Source organism: Elgaria multicarinata, chromosome 6, assembly GCF_023053635.1.
Source record: "Elgaria multicarinata webbii isolate HBS135686 ecotype San Diego chromosome 6, rElgMul1.1.pri, whole genome shotgun sequence".
Classification (NCBI taxonomy): domain Eukaryota; kingdom Metazoa; phylum Chordata; class Lepidosauria; order Squamata; family Anguidae; genus Elgaria; species Elgaria multicarinata.
In genome coordinates, this window is record NC_086176.1 from 47,508,873 (window position 1) to 47,536,234 (window position 27,362).

Sequence of the window (27,362 nt, forward strand, 5' to 3'; positions counted from 1 at the left end):
TGAAAATAGTGACGCAGTGTGCTGCTGCTGTGAAAAAGGCAAATCCCATGTTAGGCATAATTAGGAAAGGAATTGAAAATAAAACTGCCAGTACCAAACTGCCCTTATACAAATCCATGGTGTGATTATACTAAGATTACTGCGTGCTCTGTGTGCTGTATTTCAAACTGGATATTGTAGAGCTGGGGAAAATACAGAAAAAGGCAACCAAAATGATCAGGTCCCCTTTGAGCAAAGGTTACAATGTGACCAGATGCAAAAGAGGGCAGGGCTCCTGCAGCTTTAACTGTTGTGATGAAGAGGGAATTTCACCAGGTTCTCCATATATACAAATGACACCTGCTGAAATTTCCTTTTCTATACAACTGTTAAAGATACAGAAGCCCTGTCCTCCTTTTCATACAGTCAACCTATATAACAGAAAGCAAATAAGAGGATTGTTATTGCATTTGTATCTTGCTTGTGTGCTTCCCATAGCTATGTGGTTGGCCTTTTATGCAGGGCTGGCCCTTCCATTTGACAAAGTGAGGCAGCTGCCTCAGGCCGCGGAGTTTGGGTGTCATGAAAAGTGGCATTAGTTATTTAATTTAATATTATTCAAGGGATGGGGAGAAATGCTTGTAGGATTTTCTGCCTCAGGTACCAAAATAACTTAATTTGCAATATTCAACAGCACATTGATTCAAAATGATTTAAAATTTAGTAAGAATAAACCATTACATTCTTTCCTACATTTTCACTGATTGATTTCCAATGCTTTAAAAAAAAACTTTTGTATTGGGGCTCATCCTGGCTTCACAAGCTTCTTTTCACACCTCATTTGCAGTGCTTCCATTCATGGTTTCTTAACCATTGTTTTCCTTCCCAACTGACATCAAGAAACTGTGCTTTGTACATATCACTGTTAATAAGCCAGGATATTAAACCAGAATAAAATCAGATTCTTGTACAAACCACAGTTTCTCCAAGTTCAGACAAAATAGGAAACTGTAGTTTAGAACAAAAAACTGAAGCTACAAATATCCTTCTCTTTTGTTTGAAGAGGAAGGGCAAGGGCATGAGCTTGAGGCTCATAATAATAAACCATGGTTTGTTGTTATATGTCAACCAGGACAACTAGTAGTTCTTCTTTACTGGACACACCATTGACAGAGCCCTGAATGTGATGAAATTGGTATACAATGGAATGAAGAAAACAGCTCTAATTCTCGCTAATCATTAACAGTCCTGACTGACTAAAATCTTTAAAACCAAGAAGTTACCATAAATCTTGTGACATTCCAGTTTATCTGTTTGCTGTGATGAAACTTGTCTTGTTCAGATGTGAAACTCAATCACTGTATAGCTTGGGTGAAATTTTCAATGCATGCCTTTTGCAGGAAGAACATAATGTTCTCTAAGGTTCCATTCTATCTGCCATATACAATTGTTAAAAGAAAACATCTTGCTGGTTTTATTTTACCCACTGGTGGAAACACGCAGCGATCATATAGACATCTGCTTGTTTTCCCACCACAGGGCAAATAGCAACCTTAAGGCAGGCTCTTCACTGGAAAAACTGGCTCTTCACTGGAAAATCTGGCTCAGACAAAGACTTAAATCCTGGAAAATCCACCTCGGAGAAAGACCTCTGTCAGCACCATGGTCTCAATCCAAATTGCCTTTCACCCAAATAGCTGCTCTTCAATTAAAAAGAATTGAGAGATCCATGGCTAGTTGCATCATAATACTCAGTCCAGGGCCACAGCTAGACCTAAGGTTTATCCTGGGATCATCCAGGGTTCACCCCTGCCTGAGCACTGGATCCCCTGTGTGTCACCTAGGTGAACAGTTTTGACCCCAGGATGATCCAGGGATAAACCTTGGGTCTAGCTATGGCCCAGGTAAGACAAAGATATTTAGTCCTCTTTATGCATTGTTCCCATGAAGCACTCACCTGAGCATCCAGAATGGCAACGTGTGGATCAGCAAAACTCAGTTTTGTTGAGATTCTCCAGATTCCACCTCAAAGGTCATTCTGACTTGTGTCCATACCAGATTGCTTGCTTCCCCCCCCCCCCCACATATGAAAATCTGCGTTTTTTCATACACATTTTTCTAAATATATGTATCAATTGTGCACATTTTACTCACATGGATTAAAGCATGTTTCTGCACACTTTTCAGAAGTGCACATTTTTCATATGCATTTTTCAAATGCATGCCTTTTTTTAAGACATCTGTTTGATTTTGTTCTGCAACTAGCATTGCAAGCTCAGAAATGCATGGATGTCTGGTCAAAATCAAACTGAAAAGAATTTCTCATATATCTCTAATTCAGAAGCAGTTCCTTATACTTAGGAGTTCCTTTTTAGACATTCATATTAAATGCATGATAGGATTTCCCTAACCTATCCAGTACCACAAGCACCTCTCCTCATCTCTGGATGGAAAAATACCATAAGAAATTAAATAACTAACAATTTGCTGCCCTTTCATGACATACAAAAAACTGTTGCCTGTGGTAGTCAAGTCACTCTGCCTAATGGTAGGGCTGGCCCTCATGCATGAACATTGGGCTAGCTCAGCTCTGTGATATTGGGGTGGGTCAGTAGCATAGCCCCACTCATCCTTCTACACATGAGTGTTCATGTAAATAAAACCAAAAAAGGTCTGGGACTGTCACTATAGTAGATGGCATTTTCAAGGTCATACTCCTTCCAAAAAATCAGGTTTACATTCAGCAGGTGGTCTTGGTGCTGCATTGTTTCTTGATTCTTAGTTGGCTTTTATAGCCAGATGTGCCTTCCACCAGCTTGCTTGCTTCCACCAGTGTGCTTGTTGTGCCTCTCCTGGAGAAGAGGGATCTTGCCACTGTTGTACTTGCCCTCATAATATCCCATTTGGACTACTGTAATGTGCTTGTATAAAGCCGCCCTTGAAGACCCCTGAGCAAGTTCAGCTGCTGCAGAATGTGGCAACCCTGGACAGGGCTAGATATAATTATACCTGTGATCAGAAAATGTCATTGGCTTCCAGTTAGTTTGGAGGTGAAATAGAATTTTTAAAACCCTAAACAGTTGGGCCCATGATAACTGCTGTGCTGTATAAATTTGTCTGTATGTTGTAGTCATCTGAACAAACCTTATTTCAGTTGGGTTGGTTGTTTACAGTTGAACCACCTGCTACAAAAAGCGAGACATCTTCAGCAGTGGGCTGCTGTCTAGGTCCATCCTTTTCTCTTTTTTCTTTTTCTTTTACCAGGTAAGTTAAAATTTGGCTATTTCAAAAAGAATGGTAGGTTAAGAACACAAGGAGAGCCCTGCTGGATCAGATCAACAGCCTATCTAGTCCAGCATTCTGTTCCACAGTTCCCAACCACATGCTTATGAGACGCCCATAGCAGGGCCTGAGTGTAAATAGTTTTGGCTAAATAAATTAATAACATGCCCCCCCATTCATGTTCCCCAGCAACTGGTATTGAGAGACAGACTGGCTCCGACACTGGAGGCAATATATAAAACCATCATGACTAGTAGCCATTGACAAACTTAGGTAAAATGGTAGGTGTATATCTGTGTTCTAAAATTTCTAATTTTTCTAGCTTCAGTAGTTTTATTTGTTTAATGACACTTACTGTGGGTTTTACTCTGTTTTATATTTTGTAAGTCTAGATAGGCAGTATAATAAAAAAAATTAATAATAGAACCTTTTGCTGAAGTGCAGATAAGGTTGATATAAAACTAATACTATATATAAAATGGCCAAAGCAGCAAAAGGTAAGTCCATTTATTTATTTATTACATTTTTATATCGCCCAATAGCTGAAGCTGTCTGGGCAGTCCATGGAGAATCTTCTCTCTATCCAGTCCATATTTATTATGTAAATATTTATATACTTCTCTGCATCTAAACAAATTGCAGAGTGAAGAATCCATAACCTTTTGTAGTTTTCTTTATTTATATTAATTTTTGCTAATCCTTATGATGTAACAGTAATAGAGAGTCATAATTTAAGTGGCTGTTTCTCCTGGAATTTAGTGAGAGTTTGTGAAAACTTTAAAAATCCTAGCAGTCATGTTAAACATATAAGATTGGCTTCAGATTTAGTCATACATAGATCCATCGAAATGGGATTAATTTAGTCATGACTACTGTAAGTTTCATTGATTTCAATGCATCTGTTCTAAGTATGACTTCAGGCTCCATCACACCAGGTGTTAACACACTCCCTACCTTCGCTTCTTTGCTTCCAAAAGAGGAAGTACACAACGAGCACGAGGCCCATTGAGTCTGCTGTTCTAATGGCGCTGCTTCTCCTTCACACAGCAGGAGAAAGCAGCAATTCTGAGTTTAAAAAAACATCGGACTTAATGAGGGGTTTCTTTGTTGTGCGAGGAAGGCCAGAAGGGGCAGGAGGCAGACAACGTCATGTGAGGGACCAGAGCAAACTCCATGAATGAGCGTGCAATAAAATGCTCATTGGATGGAGCTTTTTAATCTGGATCCAACCCATATTAAATAATAATGAATAATAACTCCTGTAACTCTGACAGCTAAATAAAATGTTTTAAAGAAGCATTTGCTTAGGTGTAACTCATTTTGGGTTTAAGTGCCTTAACACCTGAACATAATGGGCACGACCTAAACATAATGGGCATGACCTAACAGGTTAAGCATTTTTTAATTTTCCTTGGATTTCAATGCAAGATTTAAGCACATGCTTAACACTTACCTACTGAAGTGAATTGGAATTATAGATGCTTAATTGTGGCCAGACTGTGATCAATATCAATTGGTTAACAGTATTTGTGTAGATTTGACAGTTTAATAAAAGTTGCCAAATATTACTTTAAATGACAAACACTATCTGATATCCATAAATGCCATGAATAAAACAAATAATAGTACTATTTTGTTAATGTATTTATTTAAAATAAGAATGACTATCTCACTAGAGATTATTATTAAGAGGCACGGCTATTTAGTTAAGCTAATAGATACTTTGAAATAAATGCCATCTCAGAGAAAAGGGGGGAATAGCATTTTTACATAGTTTCTAAATTAAAAGAACTATATGCAAGTTGATTATCAAGGATGCTACATGACTCACTGATAATTAATCAAAAAGTCATTTTTAAAAACTGTGATTAATGTCCTGATCTAGGGATAGGGAACCTGGTGCCCTCCAGATGTTTTGGGCTACAACTCCAATAATTCCTGACCATTGGCCATGCTGACTGATGTTGATGGAGTTGTAATCCAAAGCACCTGGAGGGTGCCCGGTTGCCTACTTCTGTGCTAATTAATCACCAAATTCCTCATTGACTAGATTCACATCTTCTATTATTTGCTTGCGTTCCAAGACCTGTGTGGGCTGATTAGTGCTAGAGATGGATACAAACAACAGCTGGTGTTTTATATGTTCAAGAGGTAAGTGGCCATTGCTTCCCACCCCCATTAAGCTTTGGTGAGTTTTTTTGTTTGTTTGTTTTTTGTACTGGGCACAAACTAAATGAGTCTGAATCTAGAAAGAACTTTCTGCATAAACTACCATCTGAAGACTGTTAATTTTTGTAGACAGGATGTCCAGCAACAGTGATGTAGTGGTAAATTTTGAACTGCAGTCATTCATCTTGACAATCCCCTTAGTCATTCTCCCAATGAGTCCAAATATGCAGGCAGCATCCATATCTATAATTACGGATTCTGTTGGTGTACCGCCCACCCTGCTGCTCAACAGACTCCCTAGGTGAGCTGACAGAGGTGGTCTCAGCTGCACTGCTGAGATCCCCCAGACTGTTGGTTCTGGGGGATGTCAACATTCATGCCGAGGGCACCTTATCCGGGGCAGCTCAGGATTTCATGGTCTCCATGACAAACCATGGGACTGTCCCAACATGTCATCGGCCCAACGCATGTAGCAGGGCATACTCTAGGCCTGATTTTCACAACTGGACATGGAAATGGTGATCTGGAAGTGGGGGACCTCACATCATGGTTAGATCACTGCTTGCTGAGATTTAGACTTACAGCAGCTTTTCCCCTCTGCAAAAGTGAGGGACCTATTAAGATGGTCCACTCCCAGAGACTAATGGATCCGGATGGTTTCCAAAGGGCTCTGGGGAGTTTTCCACCTGATAGGGCTGGCTCTCCTGTTGAAATCTTGGTTGATCTGTGGAATGCAGAAATGACCCGGGCAGTTGACACGATTGCTCCTGAGCGCCCTCTCCTGAGTAGAGCTTGTATGGCTCCATGGTATACCCCAGAGCTGAGAGCAATGAAACAAAATAGGAGACGGCTTGAGGGCAGATGGAGACAAACTCCTAGTGGATGCAACCAAATACTGGTAAGTGCCTATAGTAAGGCATATTCAGGGGCACTGAGGGCAGCAAAAAACCAACACTTTGCTGCCACTATTAAATCTTCAATCTGCCGCCCAGCGGAGCTTTTCAGAGTTGTTCAGGGGCTATTACATGCCGGCCCCAAGGACATGATAGAACTATCTGAGGCCCGCTGTAGTGAATTTGCTAGTCACTTCCAGAATAAAATCTTTTGCATCCGCCAGGACTTAGATTCCAGTGTTATAGCAGGTGAATCTAGTGAGGTATCCAGAGTACAGCCTTGTCCTGTTTTCTTGGATGAGTTTCAGTTGGTACAGCTCGAGGATGTTGACAAGGTGCTTGGACAGGTTCGCGCAACCACCTCTGTACTGGATCCTTGCCGCTCTTGGCTAATAAAAGCTAGCAGGGGTGGAACAGCCGGCTGGGCCAAGGAGGTGATTAATGCCTCTCTACGAGAGGGAGTGGTCCCAGACCGTCTGAAAGAGGCAGTAGTGAGACCACTCCTGAAGAAAACTTCCTTGGACCCAGAAAATCTTATTAACTACAGGCCAGTGGCAAATGTTGCATTCCTGGGCAAGGTACTTGAGTGGGTAGTTGCGGGCCAGCTCCAGACACTTTTGAATGAGACTGATTATCTGGATCCATTTCAGTCAGGTTTCAGGCCTGGTTTTGGCACAGGAACAGCCTTGGTCGCCCTGTATGATGACCAGACAGGGGGAGTGTGACTCTGTTGATTCTCCTTGATCTCTCAGCGGATTTTGATACCGTTGACCATGGTATCCTTCTGGAACATCTGGCTGAGTTGGGAGTGGGAGGCACTGCATTGCAGTGGTTCCGCTCCTACTTGGTGGGTTGGTTCCAGAAGGTAGTGCTTGGGGAACATTGCTCGGCCCCGTGGACTCTCCAGTATGGGGTTCCGCAGGGGTCAGTCTTGTCCCCCATGCTGTTTAACATGAAACTGTTGGGTGCGGTCATCCGGAATTTTGGAGTGTGTTATCAGTACGCTGATGACACGCAGCTCTACTTCTCCTTTTCATCTTCATCAAGTGAGGCTGTGGATGTGCAAAACCAGTGCCTGGCTGCGACAATGGACTGGATGAAGGCTAATAAACTGAAACTCAACCCAGACAAGACTGAGATGCTGCTGGTGGGTGGTTCTTCTGACCGGATGGGGGCGGTATTCAACCAGTTCTGGATGGGGTTGCACTCCCCCTGAAGGAGCACGTTCGTAGCTTGAGGGTTCTCCTAGAACCATCTCTGTCGCATGAGGCTCAGGTGGCCTCGGTGGCACGGAGTGCTTTCTACCAACTCCGGTTGGTGGCCCAGCTACGCCCCTATCTGGACAGGGATAACCTAGCTTCAATTATCCATACTCTAGTAACCTTCAAATTAGATTACTGCAATGCCCTCTACATGGGGCAGCCTTTGAAGATGGTTCGGAAGCTGCAGCTTGTACAAAATGCAGCAGCCAGATTGATAACTGGAACAAGGAGGTTTGAACATATAACACCAATTCTGCCCACTTGCATTGGCTGCCTATATGTTTCCAAGCCCAATTCAAGGTGCTGTTTTTCACCTATAAAGTTCTACATGGCTTGGGACAACAATGCCTGATGGAAAGCCTCTCCCAACATGAACCTACCCGTACACTGCGCTCAACATCTAAGGTCCTCCTCTGAGTGCCTACTCCGAGGGAAACTCGGAGGATGACAACAAGGGAGAGGGCCTTTTCGGTGGTGGCCCCCCAACTGTGGAATGATCTCCCCGATGAGGCTCGCCTGGCGCCAAACCTCTTATCTTTTAGGCGCGAGGTCAAGACTTTTCTCCCAGGCATTTAACACCATTTAACAAAGCTAAGTTTGTTTTTTAACAGACCCCCCCCCCCGAACTGTTGTTTTTAAATGGATACTGTTGGTTTTATGTTTTTTAAATTTTGTATACTTCTAATGTTTACTGTTTTTAACTTTTATAAACCGCCCAGAGAGCTTGGGCTATGGGGCGGTATATAAATGTAACAAATAAATAAATAAATAAAATAGGAAGGTGAGTGTGTATTGCATATGTGTACATAGGATAGCTTGCGACAATATATTGTTGAGGGGGAAATATATTCCCTCCACCCTCCAGCTACTGTGAGGATTGCTGATAAGCTCAGAAGCCACATGGAAGTCGGAGGGAGGTGAGAGATGACATCATTATCTCTGTTACTGACGAAGTCTCGGCGCTTCTCCCCTGTGAGCTCTGGCTCCACTACAACACGGACTAGCTGTAACTTCTTTTTCTGTTTTACCAGCAATATCGCTCCCCCACCAACAGACCCATACACACACACACACACACCTGTTGTTGTTGTGTACCATCGAGTCTGAAGAAGAGTTCTGTGGAATTTGAAAGCATGCTCGCTACTTTGTGACTTTCATTGGGTTCTAATAAAGGCATTGTACTACTTCTGCTATGTGCGTCTCTTTAATGATCCAGCACAAACTGCTTGCAGTAAAAAGAAAAAGAAAACAACAACAAAAGCCGCCCTCTTGCGCACGAACCGCTGCCTCTGCTCTCCTCTCAGAAGCGACTGGTTAAGTCAAGGCGGGCTCCCTTCTCTACCATTTGCTCAGGACTCCCCAACATGGTCGGAATAGGGAAGCGCTAGGACCAGGCATGCTCTGGGAGGCCGCTGGCATCGGACGGGAGGGAAGTTGAGAATCTCTTCTATGCAGAGAAGGCTGCCGCCGCCGCCGCTGCCATTTCCACTCACACTCTCCGCACTTCCCGCTTACAGAAAAAGGAGGGGGAGAGAGGAGGGGGAGAAGAGGGAGGTTACAGAGCCTGACTGGACTGAGGCGCTCGGCTGCCAAGACTCACACACTGCCTGCTGCTGCTGCTGCTGTTTCTGCTCTGGACAAGTGAGGAGAGCACACCGAAGAGGGAGAGGGGGACGAAAAGGGAGACGGCTGCGAGGGCTGGGAAGAGGCAGCGAGAGAGGAGAGCCCCAGGGAAGGCAAGAGAAAGAGGGATCCCCCTCCCCTCCCACTCTTCTACCTTGAGACTCTCCGTGGCGCAAGGAAAAAGACTGAAGCCGAAGAAAGTGCCAGCGGGGGTGGCTGGGGGGGGGGAGAGAATAAATAAATAAAGGTTCTTAACTTTGAACGCCTCGAAGCGGGATTGGGAAGCGTGGAGGAGGCAGCCGCCTTTCGAGCCTCGGCCACAGAAGCCCCCGCCGGAGCTTCAATGCACTATTCCAAGCTCTTTCTGGTTTCCTTCTTGAGGTAACTTTTTGGGAGGACTTGTGGCTGCGGTTGCGGGTGAAGGTGCTTGGAGGTGAGCGGGGAGCCTCGGAAGAAGCAGAAGAAGGAGGAAAGGAAGAGCAGAGACAGGCAGCAAGAGGGAGAAGAAAGTTTCTTTCGTGAAACCGGGCGAGCTCTTTCCGTTTTGTTTTTTGGTCGTTGCTTCGCGGAGAGGAGAAGATGATGTGGGCGAGCGGCGGCGGCGGCGGCATCCGAAGCGGTGGGGACCTTCTGTGTCTGCTCACCCTCTTGCTGGGTTTCTTACTGCCCGCCTGCAGGACTCGCTTGTACACCAACCACTGGGCTGTGAGGATAACTGGCGGGATCCAAGAAGCCAACAGGATAGCTAGCAAGTACGGCTACATCAATATAGGACAGGTAACCCTCCCGGCGGAAGGCCACGCGCTCTCGCGACCGCTTCGCCTCGCACCGGGCGGGCGGGCAGGCCGGCGGGCACACATCTGCGCGAGCCGCTGCCGCTGCCGCAGGCGGGGGAGGCGGCGGGCGCCCCTCTCCCCTCCCTCCCCCCTGTCATCTCCTGCGGGCAGTCGCGAAGGTTATTAAACCGGGGAGCGCGCGCCACAGGGCGACGCAAAGGGCAGGTAGAGGTCTGGCCAGGTCTCCCTCTCTCCCTGCCGTGTTTTCGAGGAACCGCGAATTCTGTGGCTGGGAGTTGAGAATTGTGGCGGGGTGGGGGCATTGGGAAGGGGAAAGAGGAACTGCAAGCTGATTTTGAGCACACACAAACACACAGAGAGAGAATGGCTGGAGGAAAGGGGCAGGTTCCTGGGATTGTTGGGAGGCTCGTGAGGGGAGGGCGGCTGCTGCTGCTCTGCTCGGGCTCCCTGGGAAGCTTCCTCGCAGCCAGGCGAAGAACCTGGAGACGATTTTCGTGAGATCTTCAATTGGGTGGAGGGAGGGGAGTGTGTTGGAGGGAAGGGGGGCGTCTTCAGCTAAGCGGAGGCTTTTAAAGGGGTGAAAGAGCAAAGCCGCTGAAGAAGAGCCGTTTCCAAACTTCCTGTGTTGAAGAGGTACGGGGAGAGAGAGAGAGAGAGAGGGAGGATGTTTAGGAAGATGGTTTCCTCCAGGCCCGCTCTTAATTTCTGGAAGGAGAGGTGCCGGGGTTTAACCCTAACCAGAAGGCAAGCCCATTAGCTTGGAGACAACCCCCCTCCCCAATAATCCTAGAAGTGTAGGGTTGGCAGTGGTGGCGGCCCTTACTCACATGACAACGCTCAGGAACACTCTGTTTTGGTTATTATGTTCCAGGATTAATCCGGCAAAACCACTAAACTGACTGTGTGGCTGAGCTCCCCTGAGCTCTGCCTCCATTTGAACCCTCTCCATTCCTCTCCTCTCCTCTGCCCCCCCCCACCGCCCCCGATTCTTCTCTCACACGCGAAAACAGTCTCGCACACCTTTCTCGGAATCCTTGCCTTGAGGCTCCTTTCCAAAGAAACGTCAAGAGGTTTGGGTTAAACACGTTCTAAAACGGAATGGTTTTCAGAAGGGAGGGGGGAATGTGGTGTTGGTGGGGAAAGCCAGCCCTGGTTTCGTTTGTGCCCCCTCCCTTATCGCAAAAGACGACCGTCACGTCAAACGCTAGCAGGAACAAACCAAGGGCACCGCGAGGGAATGAAGACACCGCGCGCTGTCGACCAGGTGGATTTCCCGGCTGCCCTAGGAATCCTGCCCCCCCCTCCCCGCCGCCGCCGGCGGGCTGGAACTGGGGCTCCCTCACTGGAGCTAGAAAGCAGGAATTCGACGCATCTGCCTCGATGCTTTGTTTCTCTGCCTTTAGGATGGTTGTAACATACTACTGGGGAGTCGGTGATTTATTGTGGGGGGGAGGCGGAAGGGGAGGCTGCTAGCGCCTCATAGCCAGCAGCACGTTGTCAAATTATGGTCTGGCCCTTCCCCATGTCCCGAACTCTCCCTTGCTCTTTGCGCAGTGAACTTTGAGTTCAGCAAATGGAAATCAAATTTTCAACAAGCAGATGGTGTGTGTCCCTCCTTAAGCAAGGGCCAAGATTTTGCCTGGGCTTCTGCCAGCAAAACAGAGAAAGGGTAGAGAGAACACCCACACCCACACACATAAGTTGGAAAAGGAGGGAAATTATAAAGGACATAAGAACATAAGGGAAACTGTGCTGGATCAGACCAAAGACCTAACTAGTCAAGCTTACTGTTCTCTCAGTGGTCAGATAGATATACCTATTGGAAGCCTGCAAGCAGAACATGAGCAGAATAGCCTCCTTGTATTCCCCAGGTACTGATACTCAGAGACATTCTGCCTGGAGGTAATATATAGCCTTATTCTACCATGATATAGCCTTATTCTCCATGAATTCATAAAAAAAAAAACCAACAACCCTTAAAGCCATGTAAGTTGGTGGCCATCATTACATCTTGTTACCCCCTTTTCTACTGCATAATGTCTTGTGCTGATGATTGGCATTAGTTGCCTGCCAGCAGCAGCAGTCTAGGAAGTCTGTGTATGTGGGGTGAGGTGGGGGTAAAAACAAGTCCTATTAAAAACCAGAGTGTGCTGAAACCATTGTGCAGGAAAAGATGAAGATGGAAGCAGAGTTCTGCAGAAAAAATGTTCTGAAAGAAATGTTTCGAGGAAAACTCTGCACAGAGTGCACTGCACAGAGTGCACTGCCCAGATGTAAGTTTCAAAGTGCTTCAAAAAAGCACTTAAACTTGATCTGGTTGTATTTCTACTTTCTTTTCATTCTCTATAAGAAATTGGTATTGAGTTTCTTTAATGAGGTGTATCTTGGAGATTCAAAAAGGATTAAAACACATGTACACTGATCTGACAATTTGCATCTAGCTAGTTAGGAAACACCTGGAATTTGAGGAATCTGCAGATGTTTAGTTAACAAACACCTGGAACTAGCTAGATTCCCAAAAAGTCAGTGAGAAAAGACTTGGATCAAGGTAGATCCAAGCACTGAGTAAGGAAACACCTGCTGATCCAGAAATACTTAGAAAAGTCTCCACTGCTATATACCCATTCTACACAAGAGGGAAAAAAACATAATAAGATTCCCATTTCTGACATAGTGTTTGTGTGATAGCATATCACAAGTTTCATGGCACTTAGCCCTCTAAGGTGTGAAACATGTTACCCAATGTATTAAAATAAGAAACAAAAAACATGTCTGAAACAACACATAACAGGATTTTTCACTTTTCTTTATTATTCCAGTACATGATAGTATTTCCTTCTGATTAACATACAGTATTTTGTTACAGTAATGACAAAATTCAGGGCACAAGCTTTAACCTATATACTACAGACTTTTATTTGATGCTGTACGGATTCACAAAATACAGCTGAACTATCATAATGTTTTCCCCCAGCTGTCTCAGATCAAAGGACAGTAACACTTGCTCAATTGTTATTTGTGTCATAAAATCAATTCACACATACTGTATGATTACAGTGAATGTCTCAAAAACACTTCAAGAACTTCCTTCATCTTCTATGGAAATATGGTGTTATTGCATGGTATTGTAAAACTATTTACATCATAAAAGTTGCTTTCTACCGTTGAAGTTGTATACACTATAAAACACAGTCAAAAGGGACAGATTTACAGCTTCTTTGTAGAACTAGTTGTTGGCAGTCAGTCAGAAAATTGAAGTTGTTAATACTTACAATCAATAAACACAAACATAGCAAATAAGTGTAAACTTAAGCTCACCTTGAGTAGAAATAGCATCTGTGTGCCACAACATCTACAGCTCTAAACATTTATTATATATTGTTCCTGTGAGCAACATAACTTGTACTGCTTATTCTTATTTCGGTTTTCATAACAGAATCACAGCAGGTTGATAGAAAGTTTCACAACTCTTTTGTTTAAGAAAAGAAATGGCATTAGAGGTACACAAAAGTATTATTCCCATGTTTGATGGCTCTCTAAGTGTTATTTGGGATAGGGTTATATATTCCATGTACACATAGCATTTGTATTCGCTCATGCAAGCAATGTAGAGAATATGTATTATGAGAGTGCCTATGTGTAATAACACTAAGCACTTATGGTATTAATAGAATGTTGGTAAAACTTGAAGATGGGACATATACTGGTCAATATAGGAAAAGATTCACAAATGTACAAGAAGAAAAATACTGATTTTTTTTTAAAGTATATCTTAAGGTTGTGACAGTTATTCCATTTTTGAGACATACGTGACTTGTGAGCAATACTGTTGTCTACGTATCTTGTATGTTATAGTATGAACAGTGCTGTATATGTCTCATTACATTATTATGAGACATGAAACACAAATGGCAGTCCATGATCAAACACACGAGTGCTTGTAGAGAACTCTTTACTTCTTTTGGATGTCAGGAGTGGTTGTTGATAGTTATTTTATTCTACAATGGCTCTTTGTTTATTTAGTTTATCTTATGCCTGTCTTTTCTGAAGATTAAAAAACCCCCAGAAATAAATAAGTTGATTCCTCTTAGAGGACCAGTGGCCATAGAGTATAGAAGTCGTTGAATCAGAACTGCCTGTTAGACACAATGGACATATAGTTAATTCTCATTAACATAATGAATAAGGTTGGTTAAAGTATAGTATTATTACCACTGATTTGAAAGAACTGATGGCAGGGTTTATGCATGGAAGATTACAGACTTCTGTCATGACCTAAGAGCCCAAGGTCTCTGTTTATTTGTCATCCTTTGTGTTCCACAAGAAAGCAAATACTCCCTGGGATATCTTTTAACTGATTTACTTTTAGGACATAGTAAGAGGTCAAAAAGGGAGTAATCACACTACCAGGAATTCTTTCACAGGTAACAAGCTGTTCTTGTTCGCAATCACTTTTCTGTGTAAGTTTATAAGAAATAGTGCATAATTTTATCCATATCTTTAGTAAGGGCCATCTTATTAAGTACACCACATGCAGTGATTGGAATGTGAAGGTTTTTGTAACGTTTTGATTCTAAACAGACACATAGATATGTTTGTAAGCATCACATCTGAAAAATACATCTGTAACCATCTTATCTCTCTACATAGTTACTTTCAGTTCTGTCAAATTAAGGTTACTATTTAACTTGCATACTCATATACAACAAAGGAGGGCCTGTGAAAGATAGCAGTACTGTAACTATTTTGTATTTTTTATTCCTTGTGACCAAGACAGCAACAACAGTTTATAACAAATGGAACACTGCTACATGCTCAAATTACGGGAGCTTTCAGAAATGTGTATTACATTCCTTCACTCTCTATATTAGTATTTACACTTTTTAATTTTCAGATCCTTACAAGCAAAACACAATTTCATCAATACCTTTCAGGAATTGCAACAATTTTTCTTATTCTCTTTAGCCACACATCTAAGACATGATTAGCAACAAAAAGGGACCACTGTAGCTACAGAAGTATAACAACAGTATATTAGACAGTATTTACACTCTACATATTTTTAAAGTAATGATGTCAATGGCACAGTATGCTTCTTGATGTATAACAAAAATTATGTAGGTAACAAAATATGCACATCAACAGACATATTTAGCTTTTAAAATACAGGATATAGATAAAAGCATTATGGTCGTATTTTAAATATAATATTCAAAAAGTGAATATTGGGAAGGTCCAAAGAGTAGGAATTCCTCCCTCCCTTAAGAAAGTTTAGGGACACAATAAAGGAACAAATGATTATTCTCACTGAAAATATGAGGAGCAATCCAGAACTACCGAGAGCAATGGTTTTGCCATTAATTTTTGTTGGTTTGTAACATATGAAGCTGCCTTATAGAGAGTCAGACCATTGGTCCATTTAGCTCATAATTGTCTCCAGTTACTGGTGCCAGTTTCCCAAGATTTCATATTGGTTTTTCCCAGCCCAGCCTAGGATTTTCTGCATGCAAAGAATGCACTCTCTTTGTAGGCTGGAATTATGGGTTGTGTTCAATGTTAGTCTAACTTAAGTCTCATTTATTTCAATGGCTTTATTCTTAAGTAGGGCTAACTTTGGATACTACCCCATGAAAAGTAAGATAATAATTTAGGCACAAAGATACAGGAGTCTTTGAACAAGGGGTGTTCAATCAAAACTGTTCAATTTCAGTTTTAATATGCAAGAACATGAAAGGAAAAAAGTCTGTATTGTATAGACAGAATATGAAATTTGGGCTTTTGGGACATAATGTTAAACTGCAGTTTATTTTTTATTAATTACTTATTTATTACATTTTTATTGCCCAATAGCTGAAGCTCCCTGGGTGATTCACAAACAAAACTAACAACAACAACAACAAATGTAGAAGAGCTTAATATTAAAATCTTAAGTTTAAAGCAGAATAAAACTAAAGTAAAAGCCAGAGTAAATCCCAGCATAGTGCAAAGATCAATTTTTTAAAAGCCAGAATAAAATCCAGCATAGTGCAAAGATCTTTGAAAAAAGAAAAAACCACTGAAGGACTAAAAAGCCTAGCAAAATAAAAAGGCCTTTGCTTGGCACCGAAAAGACCACAACATAGGTGCCAGGCAAGTCTCTGCAGAGGGGAGTGGGGATAACAAAATCAAGGTTCTACCACTGAAAAGGCACTGTAGTTAGTAGCCATCCTCCTCACTCATTTGGTGGGGGCCTTGAAAGGGACGTCAGCCAGTGAAAATCATAAAGAACTGGCATAATATGAACAAATCGGCCAGTCCCTGTTAACAATTGCTATCTTTTCATCACTTTTCTCTTTTCCCAGGCATTTAGCAGCATGTGATGAGTTTTAAATCTATCCTGGATTTGTTTTTATGGTTTGGCTGATTGCTCAAAATAGTTATAGATCTATGCTGTCTCTGTGTGCACTGTCTGTTGTGTGTTTTTAAATTCTGCATATTGTTTTTTAATGTCTTAATTTTTGTAAACTGCCCAGAGAGCTTCAGCTATGGGGCGGTATAGAAATGTAATAAATAATACAGAAATAGTAACAATTTCACTGCCCTATTTTGGACCATCTGAAGGTTCTGGACCATATGCAAAGGCAGGCCCACATATAACGCATTGCAGTAATCCAGACGTAAGGTTACCAGAGTGTTGTTAACTGTACCTATCTTCATCAAGATATGGTCATAGTTGGTAAATCAGCCTAAGTTGATAAAAAGTTCTTTGTGCCTTCATTGACAATGTTGGATCTAGCAGCACCCCCAAAATACAATCCTGATCCTTTCGTTGGTATACAACCCCCTCCAGTTTAGAGTTATGTGAACAACCCTTAGACTTGGCACTTGTGCACTTCCACCCTCCATGAGGAGATTAGAAGTTTTTGCTTCTGCTTCTAAACTAACCAGAGTTCCTCATTATGTCCAAACTTGGAAGAACTCTAGTTAGTTTAAGCTGTTGTTTGTTCAAATAAGCCAGATAAAACAATGATCCCTAGCTTGATTAGTACCTATAGTATAAACTAACCAGAATTCCCTCAGTCCGATGAAATGGGGAGCTCTGGTTAGTTCAAAAACAGAAATAGCTGAAGCTCTCTGAAAACCAACCACCTCCAGCTAATCGGCAGTATAGAAATGTAATAAATCATAGAACCATAGATCAGTAGAGTTGGAAGGGGCCTATAAGGCCATCGAGTCCAACCCCTTGCTCAACGCAGTACATAAGAGGCAGGAGCCACACTACTGCTTTATAGTGGTATTGAAGTGCCCTGGCAACTGTTGGGGCCCATGACACATACCATATACCACTTTCTTACTGCTTTCACACCACTTTCATAGTGCTATATCCTATTTGGTGTAGCTCCTGTCTCTTATATACAGCTTTCATAGTGCAATATCCTGCTTGGTGTAGATCTGGCCTTGGTCATGGTGTGAATGAGGGCCATCTCCATTGTGGAGCTTACCACATGGAATGATCTCCCCACTGAAATTAGGGTTGTAGGTATCTTCCTCTTTGGGCTTGATACTACTTGAGATAAAAAGTGTGATCTGAAGGGTGTTTTTTGTTTTGTTTTATCATCACCCTGTAATTATCTTTGACTTTTAATAGCCACTTTGACTTTATAAGAATTGACCATACTCCATCTACAAATCAGGACCCATTTGTCCCAGTGGAAATTCTGTGTTAATGTTCTTGGAGAGCATATTTCCTACTACAACCTCTTGAAGAGGCTTATTGAAGTCTTGTCATCTAAATTGCACTTCCTGAAGTTCACAGACATATTGCAACAGCAGTATTATACTACAGCTTTCTGAAAGAGGAGGGAATTTGAATGCAGCCATGAAAATTACAGTATACTGATGTATCATCTTAAGTCCTGTGGCTTTCCCCATTTCCTGTAAACACAACTGTGTGCCAGAAATACATTTGTGCTGTTGTGCTAAAACTTTCCTGATGGGAGAGAAGCTTAGTCAAGGACCATAACCCTAATGCCCTCTGTGATCTTAGACAAATCAGCCAGGGGAGTTGATAATCAGGATTCAGCACATGTGTTTCCCCCAAAGTGAGATTATCTCCAAGACTGTGGTTTTAAAATAAGGAGCAGTATTTAGTCCATTTATAGATATTCATTTTTCTTTCTGTTTTATCTGCTTCTGTTCACAATGTTTAAGCAGGAAGCACTCTACCTCTCACAACCAACACTCTCAGGGAGTATATCAACACTCTCTGCTCTACAGCAGTGCTAGCTGTGGTATTTGAGGGACCATCATGCAGCAGACCCTCAGATAGCTACATTGACCTATGAAAGGTTAATGAGCTGGCTCTGTGCTGCATCCAATGAGAGTGATAGTTTCTTCTGTCCTATTGCTCGTCTCTCCGCTGCCGCCTCCTGCCTGCCATGACATATGGCACAAACAGAGATACTGTTGCACTAAACTTGGAGGAGAAGGTTCTCTCACTTCATTCTGTCCTTCTTCTCCAACTCAGCAAGCCTCAAGAGAACTTGGGGGGAGGGGGTGGTTCTTGTCTTTTATTTCCCACTAGATTTTGGAGAAAACCGGAGCAGCATGAGTGTCCAGTGACATTGATGCTTCCCCTGTACATAGTGTGAAGTGAGTCATGCTGCTGCTGACCTTTTTCAAAGCTCAGGAAAAGGGGGCAATGGGTGAGTTTACTCTCAGTCACTGTTGTTTTCCCTCTCCCATTATTATTATTATTATTATTATTATTATTATTATTATTATTTATATAGCACCATCAATGTACATGGTGCTGTACAGATTGCACAGTAAATAGCAAGACCCTGCCGCATAGGCTTACAATCTAATAAAGTTGTAGTAAACAATAAGGAGGGAAAGAGAATGCAAACACCCCCATGGGGTGGGGGTGGGAGGGGAGCTGAGTAGAGTGACTGCTTACACATTGCCAAAAAAGAGAATATGCATCGCCAAAAGTGGGGGAGAGGTAATGGTTTATATAAAACTTGCTTATGTCAATTTACCTGTATAGATGAAAATCAAGAAGTTAATACTATAATTTAAATGGAAATATAATGCACGTCACCAAGACCAGGTGACCTGTGTGCCTGCTCTGAATGTGTGCCAAGTACTATTGGTAGATGGGCAACTAAAAGACTCCTGCTGCTCTCCCTATTTATGATTCTTTATCTTTAAACTGCATTTGGATTGGACAGCCCTTAAAATAGAGGGCACTTTCAAACAGAAGAGTGTCCTCTGTAAAGTAGGACATACGGTCACCCTATCTCAGTGGTGGCAGAGTTGTTGATACCACTTTATTTTCTCTACCACTCCTTCAGAAATACCTACTGGCACTATTGGTATGCTGGGATGTTACTGTGCTGCTCCTGATTGGCTCAGGTGTGCTTGGATGTGGGGTGGTGGGTCCTCCCCATTTTTCCAAATTCTTAATTTATTATTGCATTTATATTCTGCCTTTTTTCCTCTTGCAGTAAACCCAAGGTTGTTCACATGGTCCTCCTCTTCTCTATTTTATCCTCATAATAGCCATGTGAAATAGGGTAGGTTGAAAGTCAGTGATTGGCCCAAAAGTCACCCAGTGAGCCTTATGGCTGAGTGGGGACTAAAGCCCAGGTCTCTTGAATCCCAGACAGTCCAACACCCTGACCACTACACCACACTGACCCTCAAATCTGAGCAAACCCTATTCAGAACCCATGTTAGGGCTTACTCTGTGGCAGTGAAGGCAGAGCAGAAATCTTTCTTCTCTACCTTCACGTGTCAGCACAGTGTCATCCAGCAAAGCCATGTCATTGTCCATATTCCCAACGTTGTGTCTTATCCAGTGAGCAACTGCAGGCTGCTGCTGTCTGTCTGACCTATGTGAGGCTCACATTGTTTTCCTGGCCCCTCCCCTTGGCTGCTTGTCAAAGATTTTTCCCCCTCCCTGGATCTTGAACCCCAATGTGGATGTGTGTGTGCTCTCTGAAGGCTTCTGCAGGGGGAGTTGCAGTAATGCGGTCATTGCTGGCTTTGCCAGTGGAGCTGATGGATTGGGAGCCCTCTGGTATCATTGTGCATGCTGTAATTCAGGGATGTATGCTGGCAGGAGGGCCCATCATGAATTAATTGGCACTTTCTGTGCTGGGGAAGTATATGGAAATTGTAACTGGTACAGTTCCTGATTTCCATGGATTCTGGGGGTATATCTGCCATTTTTATGGCACTTTTATATTTTCTGCTTTTGTGATTTCTGCCTCCCCTCTCTTGAGAATATGTATGCAGTTCCTCTGGTGTAGTGTTGGTATCCCCCTACCCCCGATGTAAATAGAAGATTGCTATGGCCAGGAATTTCTTATCTGAGTCCAGCATCTTATCTTCAGGATTACACTGGTACTATTACAGGGGAGAATTAATATTTATGCAAGTCTCTGTATTAAATGTCACTAGGGATTTTTTTTCTAAAAACATTTTGATTGTTTAGAAATATAGCATTTTATGAACACAAGCTATTTCTTGATTTAGTCCTTAGATTGTATCTGCATGTCACTCTCCACTGTAAGTTTCTTTTTATTCTACATGTTACTGTTCTATTACTTTATTTTTATTTAAGGTGCTCCTATACCCAGGATGATTATACTTACTAAATTAACAGCAAAATCCTGTGTATGTTTACTCAGAAGTAACTCCCATTGTGCACAATGGAGCTTACTCTCTAGTAAGTGAGTTTAGGATTGTAACATAAGGGGATTTTGGAAAACGTAGGCATGAAGCCAACATCATTGAAGGACTAGGGACCCTGTCTGTTCTCTCCTCCTTTGTGCAGCCCTCTCCCAAATATGTTCTAGAGGGTCCCCCAACCCTCTGGTGTGAATTTGGGGAGCATTGGGTGACTGCAGGGGGAAGGGGAAATTCATTCCACCAGTATTCTCCCTTGTCTGAACCATTGAATATAGCCCCCCAAAATTATGTAATTTTCTCAAAAAGTTCTCTTTTCAGAGGCTGTATCCTAAATAATATTTACTCAAGATTAGCTCTTACGCTGCCCATTCATGCTAACAATTTCTGCACAAGTGAAGGATGTAGATACAAGGTTGAATATTTTATTCCTGCAGTGGAATCAGCTTTATGCATGGTTCTTCTTGCAGTGATCAAATAAATGCTGTGTATATTGTTATTGATATATATGGATATGGAGAGGTTTGCTCTTTTCCATGCTTGGTTAAACCTGTTTTACAGACAGGCACATGAGCAGACTTTGATTCAGTACAAAGTCTAAGAGGGCTGTTACAGTTTTACTACTGAAGCTGTTGATGCTGATGAAATGAATAAATGAGCTGGTGCGATGGGTGTTTAATATCTCAACCCATCACTTACTAATAATACTCATGCATCAGAGCTTTATTATTTCTCAGTAAACTGTATTGGGACTGGTGAATTACTTAATCAACTTTGATTCTAGAGTCAGTAAAGAGAAAACACTGCACTTATTCTGACCAGTTACTTCTGCTTTCAGATCTGTAAGGCAAAGTACAGTGTTAAAAGGTTTATTGATGGTGATTTTAAGTGTTTTATGGAAATAGCATGACTGTTGTAGGCTACTGCATCAATTACCATGAACTTTATATACTCTTTTGACAGAAGTGCAAATGTATATTTTATGCTGAATATCAAATAACTAGCAACACATCTGACTTAAGTCTCACCAATATGTCAGATTCTTGCTTTCCTCTGAATCTGATTATATTAGTTTAACTGCATTGATTTTGGTTATTTTCCTTCTGACTCACATGGCATTAGATCAGAGTAGATACAACATTTAAGATGTTTTATTGATAAGCTAATAATCAGTGTCAAGAAAACTGAGCAATTTGCATTTCCCACCCTGGATAGTTCTTTTTATAATTCTGTAGCATTTGGGATGAACAAAAACAAGGGATGCTCCAGAGAACTGTTCTGTAAAGGGTGCTGCCTACTTTGAGTAGCTCTACTCAGGAATAAAGATAAGGATGGTTGTTGTTTTTAAAACAACTCAGGGCTTAAAATCTGAGTAGTATAGGGACAGAAGGAGCTAAAGGGCCATTAGATCCAATCTACCCCATGCCATTCTCACATCAGCCCTCCATAGGTAACGCGTATCTTGCAAGACTACTTGTACATCCAGATACTGTTGCCCTAAAACAGGGGTGGACAACTGCAGGGGGGCTGGGGGGCATTTTCACCCCTTGGACCTTCCACGAGCTGCACTCCACCAGGCGCCAGTACCTTCCCTCACTGATTTTCCACAAAAAATCAGGGGCAAACTGCTGAGGAAGCCTAAAATGGCTGAATCTCACTTCAAAAGAAGAGAGATTTTGGTACCTTAGGCTGCCTTAGCAGCTTTGCTGCTAATTTGATAACAGGAAACCACATAAGTTTTATGTATTATTTATTTATTTGCAATATTTATATACCACTCCCTATCCAAAGATTTCAGAGTGGTTTTTGCTACTGCTGCTGCAAATTTCAGCAGTAGCAGGGGGTGGCAAGGGCCACATGCAACCCATGGCCTTAATGTTGCCCACCCCTGATATAAAACATGCTTCCCTTCTGGCCCATTCCTAGGATGTTCCCTCCTAATTGGTACTGGGTTTAGTTCTTATGGAGAATAATGCTATCAATGATTACTGTTTATGGTGACTGAATGTTACAACCAGTATCAGAAAAAGTCTGCCTCTGAATACCAGTTGCTGTTTTGTTTGTGTCCTCCTTGTGGGCTTTCCATAAGCATTTTATTGGCCAGTGTGGGAACAGAATGCTGGACTAGATAGGCCTTTGGCCTGATCCACCAGAGCTCTTTTTAAGTTCTTCTTCCATAAACTTTATTTCAGAAGTATGGTCAACCAGCAGGAAAGCACTTGAAAAGAGGGAATTACAGGGAGATGTGCTGCAGATAAGGAAAGTTCAGTTTCCATCATTCTTTTGCTTTTAAAATTGGATACCGAACACTTTTTTTCTACATAATTGAACCATGTTTAAACCCACAGTCGTCAGCCCCCATTTGAAGTATGGGTACAATAATATTGTATTAATCCTTAATGCATCATCAATCATCATCATCATCATCATCATCAATTTACAAAGCATCTAAAATTTACTAAGTGCTGTCTGTACACAGATCAAACACAAGACAGTTTGCACTCACAGGCTTACACTCTAAAAGGCAGGGCATGAAAGGACAACGGGATAGGAAGGGAAACAAGCAAACTCAGGCACCAAATTACATAGCTTCTCTTATGTAACTTATTTCTCTAAAGCGATCTCTATTCCAGAGATCTGCCTAGGACCTGATGACACTGGTTGAAAATGGGGAGAGCCAGCAGAGACAGAAGAAGATGCCCCTAGTGCAAAGCCAACAGGCTGTGATGTAGCAGCAGCACGAGGGACAGTAGGTTATGGTTACCACTGTAAAGGAAGCTGGGATACCTACCTGGCTGTGCACAAGGACTATAGGAGGAGTGATGAGGGGAGTGAAATTACTACTCTGTGTAGCTTGTTTGCCTGATTGTCTAACAGGAGTACAATAGTTTGTTTGCAAACTAACACAATGTAGCTTGCCACCCACCATGGATTAGTTCAAATAGTTCAAGGAGGAAAGGAGCCAAATGGTAGGTGGTCCACAGACATGGACCACAGACATGGACCTACTGTCCCATCTGTCTGCTGCAGCCTTGAGGAATGGCTGCTGATATATGTATAATTATGGGGGTGTCATATAGTTTATTGAAATAACATATATGAAATTCTTCAGATACACTAAAATGTTATACAGAGCCTAAGTATCATGGTTAACTCATTGATACTGTTGTTTCTGCTTCTCTTGCTTCTTCGGTCTTTTCTTTCACTAATTTTGATAGACATTTTTGGATGTGATTTAAGTATAGGTAAGTCTTTATCAAATGTAGGCAAATGTAGAATGTCTTCTGCATTTGGCCCTAAATCACAATTATAATGTGGTGTCTCTAAATTCTCAACTTTTTCTGGAGTAACTACTTATTTTTTAATGAGATGGGTTTCTGTACCATTACTTGCCAGCTGATTCAGTACCACAGAATGTTATTTTGGATGGATGGATTTAGGCTATGTTGTTTAATGATGCATCCATACAATGTGTTGTTAGCCTCTGGGCACACATTCTAGTGAGATTAAAACCCACAGAGTGTTAGTAGCACTGGTTGTCTTGCTTGTTCGTTTGTTTTATAAAGAGTTGTTGTATACCAGATATCTGTCAGTAGCATTCTGGACTTTGACTGAATTCCTCAAAACATTTACTCCAAAGGGTCATACTGTAGCCTAATGAGAGCTGCATCTTCAAATGTATGAAGGTGTAGAAAAATCTCAACAGATAATGTTTGGATGTTTACCACGATCTTTCATAATGACTAGTGCAATTTTCTATAATAATAATATTTTTCTCCAACATTGATCCTACTAGAAATGTTGCAGGGTAACCACCTAGGAGGAATGTTCCTGTTCAGAGTTCCAGCCATCAATTACCTGCAAGCTATAAATTCCACTTGTCCAACCCATAGCCACACCAGTTCTCTGTGGTTTTCCAACTGAAACTGAACAGTTGTGGCTACTGAGCATGTTTAGTCTTCATTGGCTGGGTTTTTGTTTATTTTGTTATGAACCTTTAAGTTGATTTTGTTTTGTTTTTTAAACGTATGCAAACCCCAAGGTTCCCCTGATTATGCTAATACCTCCCTTGTGTTTCCTGGTGATCCTGTTTGGCTCCATTTCTGTTGGTACTCACCAACTGAGTTCACCCTTATGGTAAGTGGTTGATAGTTTAAACATCTGTAATCTACTTTTCCACCCCAAAAAAGATCCTCAAACTAGTGCAGAATAAATAAAAAGAGAAAATGTATTTTCTGATTTTTAAAAATTATATAACAATACAATTAAACAAGAAAATATTTGAGCAGCAACGTAAAAAGTAAACAGTTTAGCAGGGCAAGGGAGTCTCTCAATATTGATGGGACACTAAAAAAGGAAAGGTATTCACCAAACAACCAAATGTTAATAAGGAAGGGGAGAGATAAAGGGAGAGATGACCATTCCACATACTACTAACCTCATCTATGAAAGTGGGAGGTTATGGAGCTAGGCTTTTCTCAAAGATCTCACAGGCAGGCATAATCATTTAAAATGTTGACAGACAGAAGATCATGGTTAAAAGTATTTTCCTAGAAGAGATGGGTACCTGACAGCCTACATGTCATTTTAGTTCCCTGTAGCTTGAGTCTGCTGATATGGCAGGAAAGGAATTGCTTAATTCATGCACAGTTTTACTAAATAGTGACAATGCTAGAGAATCTTGCAGGCCAGTGGTTCATGTCAATACATAACTTGTGTCAACTATATAACTTAATTTGACATATGAACTCAATGGGATTCAGATTTTCATTTGCACTGAGTAATTGTGCTTGTCTAAATTATAGGAATCCTGTCTCTTACTCTTGAAACAAGTGAAGAGCAATGAGCATTTGAGTCATTTATATGCCACATTTGTATCTCACCTTTCTTCCAATGAGCTTGCAGTGGCAGAGATAGGAATTATTCCATGATCTCCTCCCAACTGCACTTTGTTGTAGACTAGGTTGAGAGAGACGTCTGGCCCAAGGTCATCCAGTGAGATTCATGGCCGAACAAGGATTTGATCTAAGGCCCATCTAAGTCGCCAAGGTCTACAGTCTCAGACCAATAACCTGTCTGTTACAACATGCTGGGTCTCCATGGCTCTTGGAAATTTAGAAATGAAAGCCCTGGCACTGGCAGACAGTCATGGAGGACTCATCAAAATCTTAGAGCTTCTGAAGAGCAAAAAGAGGGTTTGGCTAACCATTCTTCCATTAAATTTAGATAGAAATTATATGAAATGGAAGCAGTAAGAGAAGAAAAGGCTTCTATAGCCCATATGTATAGGGTGTGCCATATCAGGAGGTAAGCTAGAACCTTGGTGGATCAGGGGGTAATAATGGGGAACAACCACAGAATAGGGAAATTTATTTTATTTATTTATTACATATTTATACTGCCCAACAGCCAAGGCTCTCTGGGAAGTTCACAATTAAACCAGTTAAAATTCAGGGTGAGGCAGTGTAGAGGAAGGCGAGGGAGCTCCGAATAGAAGCTGTTGCCCAGGACATCAGCACCCTCTCCATGATTCATTTTATGGAGTGTTTGGAAGTGAGTCAAGAAAGCAGTGGGCAAAGGAGAAGTTATTCTAGACATATAGATTTGAGTACAGTATAATTTTTTTACAGGCAAAGTTCATATTAACAGTGCTGCATTATATGCAATGGTGTCCCTCTGCTGATGGAAGGCTCCTCCATCCAGTGGAAGATTCTATTGGCCAACAAAGGGCAGTGACGATTTTCACCAGTTTCCCTTCCCCCTGCAACTCCCCATTCCTACCCCAAATCTGCTCAAGATGGTGGGAGACCCTCTAGAACAGCATGGGAGAGGGAAAACAAAAACAAAAACAAAAAACACCTCCCTTCCAGTTCCTTGAGTGCCAATTTTTGGCAGGAATCAGGATATAAATAAAAGAAAGAAAGCAATTCTACTGACAGGAGCCTCCACTGGATCAAAAAGCTTTCTGCCAGTATTCTATTGGATACAACCAACTCCTAAAAATGAATGGAATTATTTTCCCTTCCCTTTGTATAAACACGCAGTATATATGAAACATATTCAATTTCTATGCCTATAGATGAAACATAAAGAATATTCAGAAATTGAACAGAATTTTGTAATATGTTTGCACAATGCACATTGAAACAGAATAAGAAATATGCATTACTGCATAAGCATAATGCCCAAATCACAACTCTATCTCTCTCCCTCCCTCTCTCTCTCTCTCTCTGTGTGTTTGTGTGTGTGTGTAAAAATCAGTCATATAGTTACTTAACATGTGTGTCAACAGATCTCTTTTTGTCATTTGAGAATGTACCAAGAAGAAGGCTGGAATCATTATTGAAGCATATGCATTCTAGACATGACAGTTATGCCAGACTGCTCTTTGGCAAATATTAATCTGCCCTTTGAAGGAGTGTCATTTCTCAGTGACATAGCATTTGATGTCTAACTATATTTGTGGATTCAGCGTCTTCAAAGTGGAAATGGAATGGGGCAAAAGATATCTTTGAAGCCAACTGAAGTTCATAGAAGCATGCTTAGCACTATGTTCTTGCTTCAGACCAATTGCTTGATTTGAACTGATAGTAGCCTTTGCCATATGTTCATTAAGAGGTTATTTTTTCTTTCATAGTTGTTTGAAATAATTGTTTTACTTGTCTATAGTAGGAGAAAGCAAT

At 41.8% G+C, this 27,362-nt stretch overlaps 1 protein-coding gene across 2 annotated transcripts in view; it reads left to right on the plus strand.

Annotated features, from left to right (window-relative positions):
- Positions 1–9,111: 9,111 nt before the first annotated feature.
- PCSK5 (proprotein convertase subtilisin/kexin type 5) overlaps positions 9,112–27,362 on the plus strand; it is a 271,693-nt gene continuing 253,442 nt past the window's right edge. Inside the window, exon 1 of one of the 2 annotated variants that reach the window (XM_063129354.1) lies at positions 9,112–9,985. In XM_063129354.1, coding sequence (XP_062985424.1) covers positions 9,788–9,985 — 198 coding nt within the window. In that variant the 5' untranslated portion in view covers positions 9,112–9,787. The remainder of the gene's footprint in view (positions 9,986–27,362) is intronic. The other variant, XM_063129356.1, reaches the window with a different exon arrangement.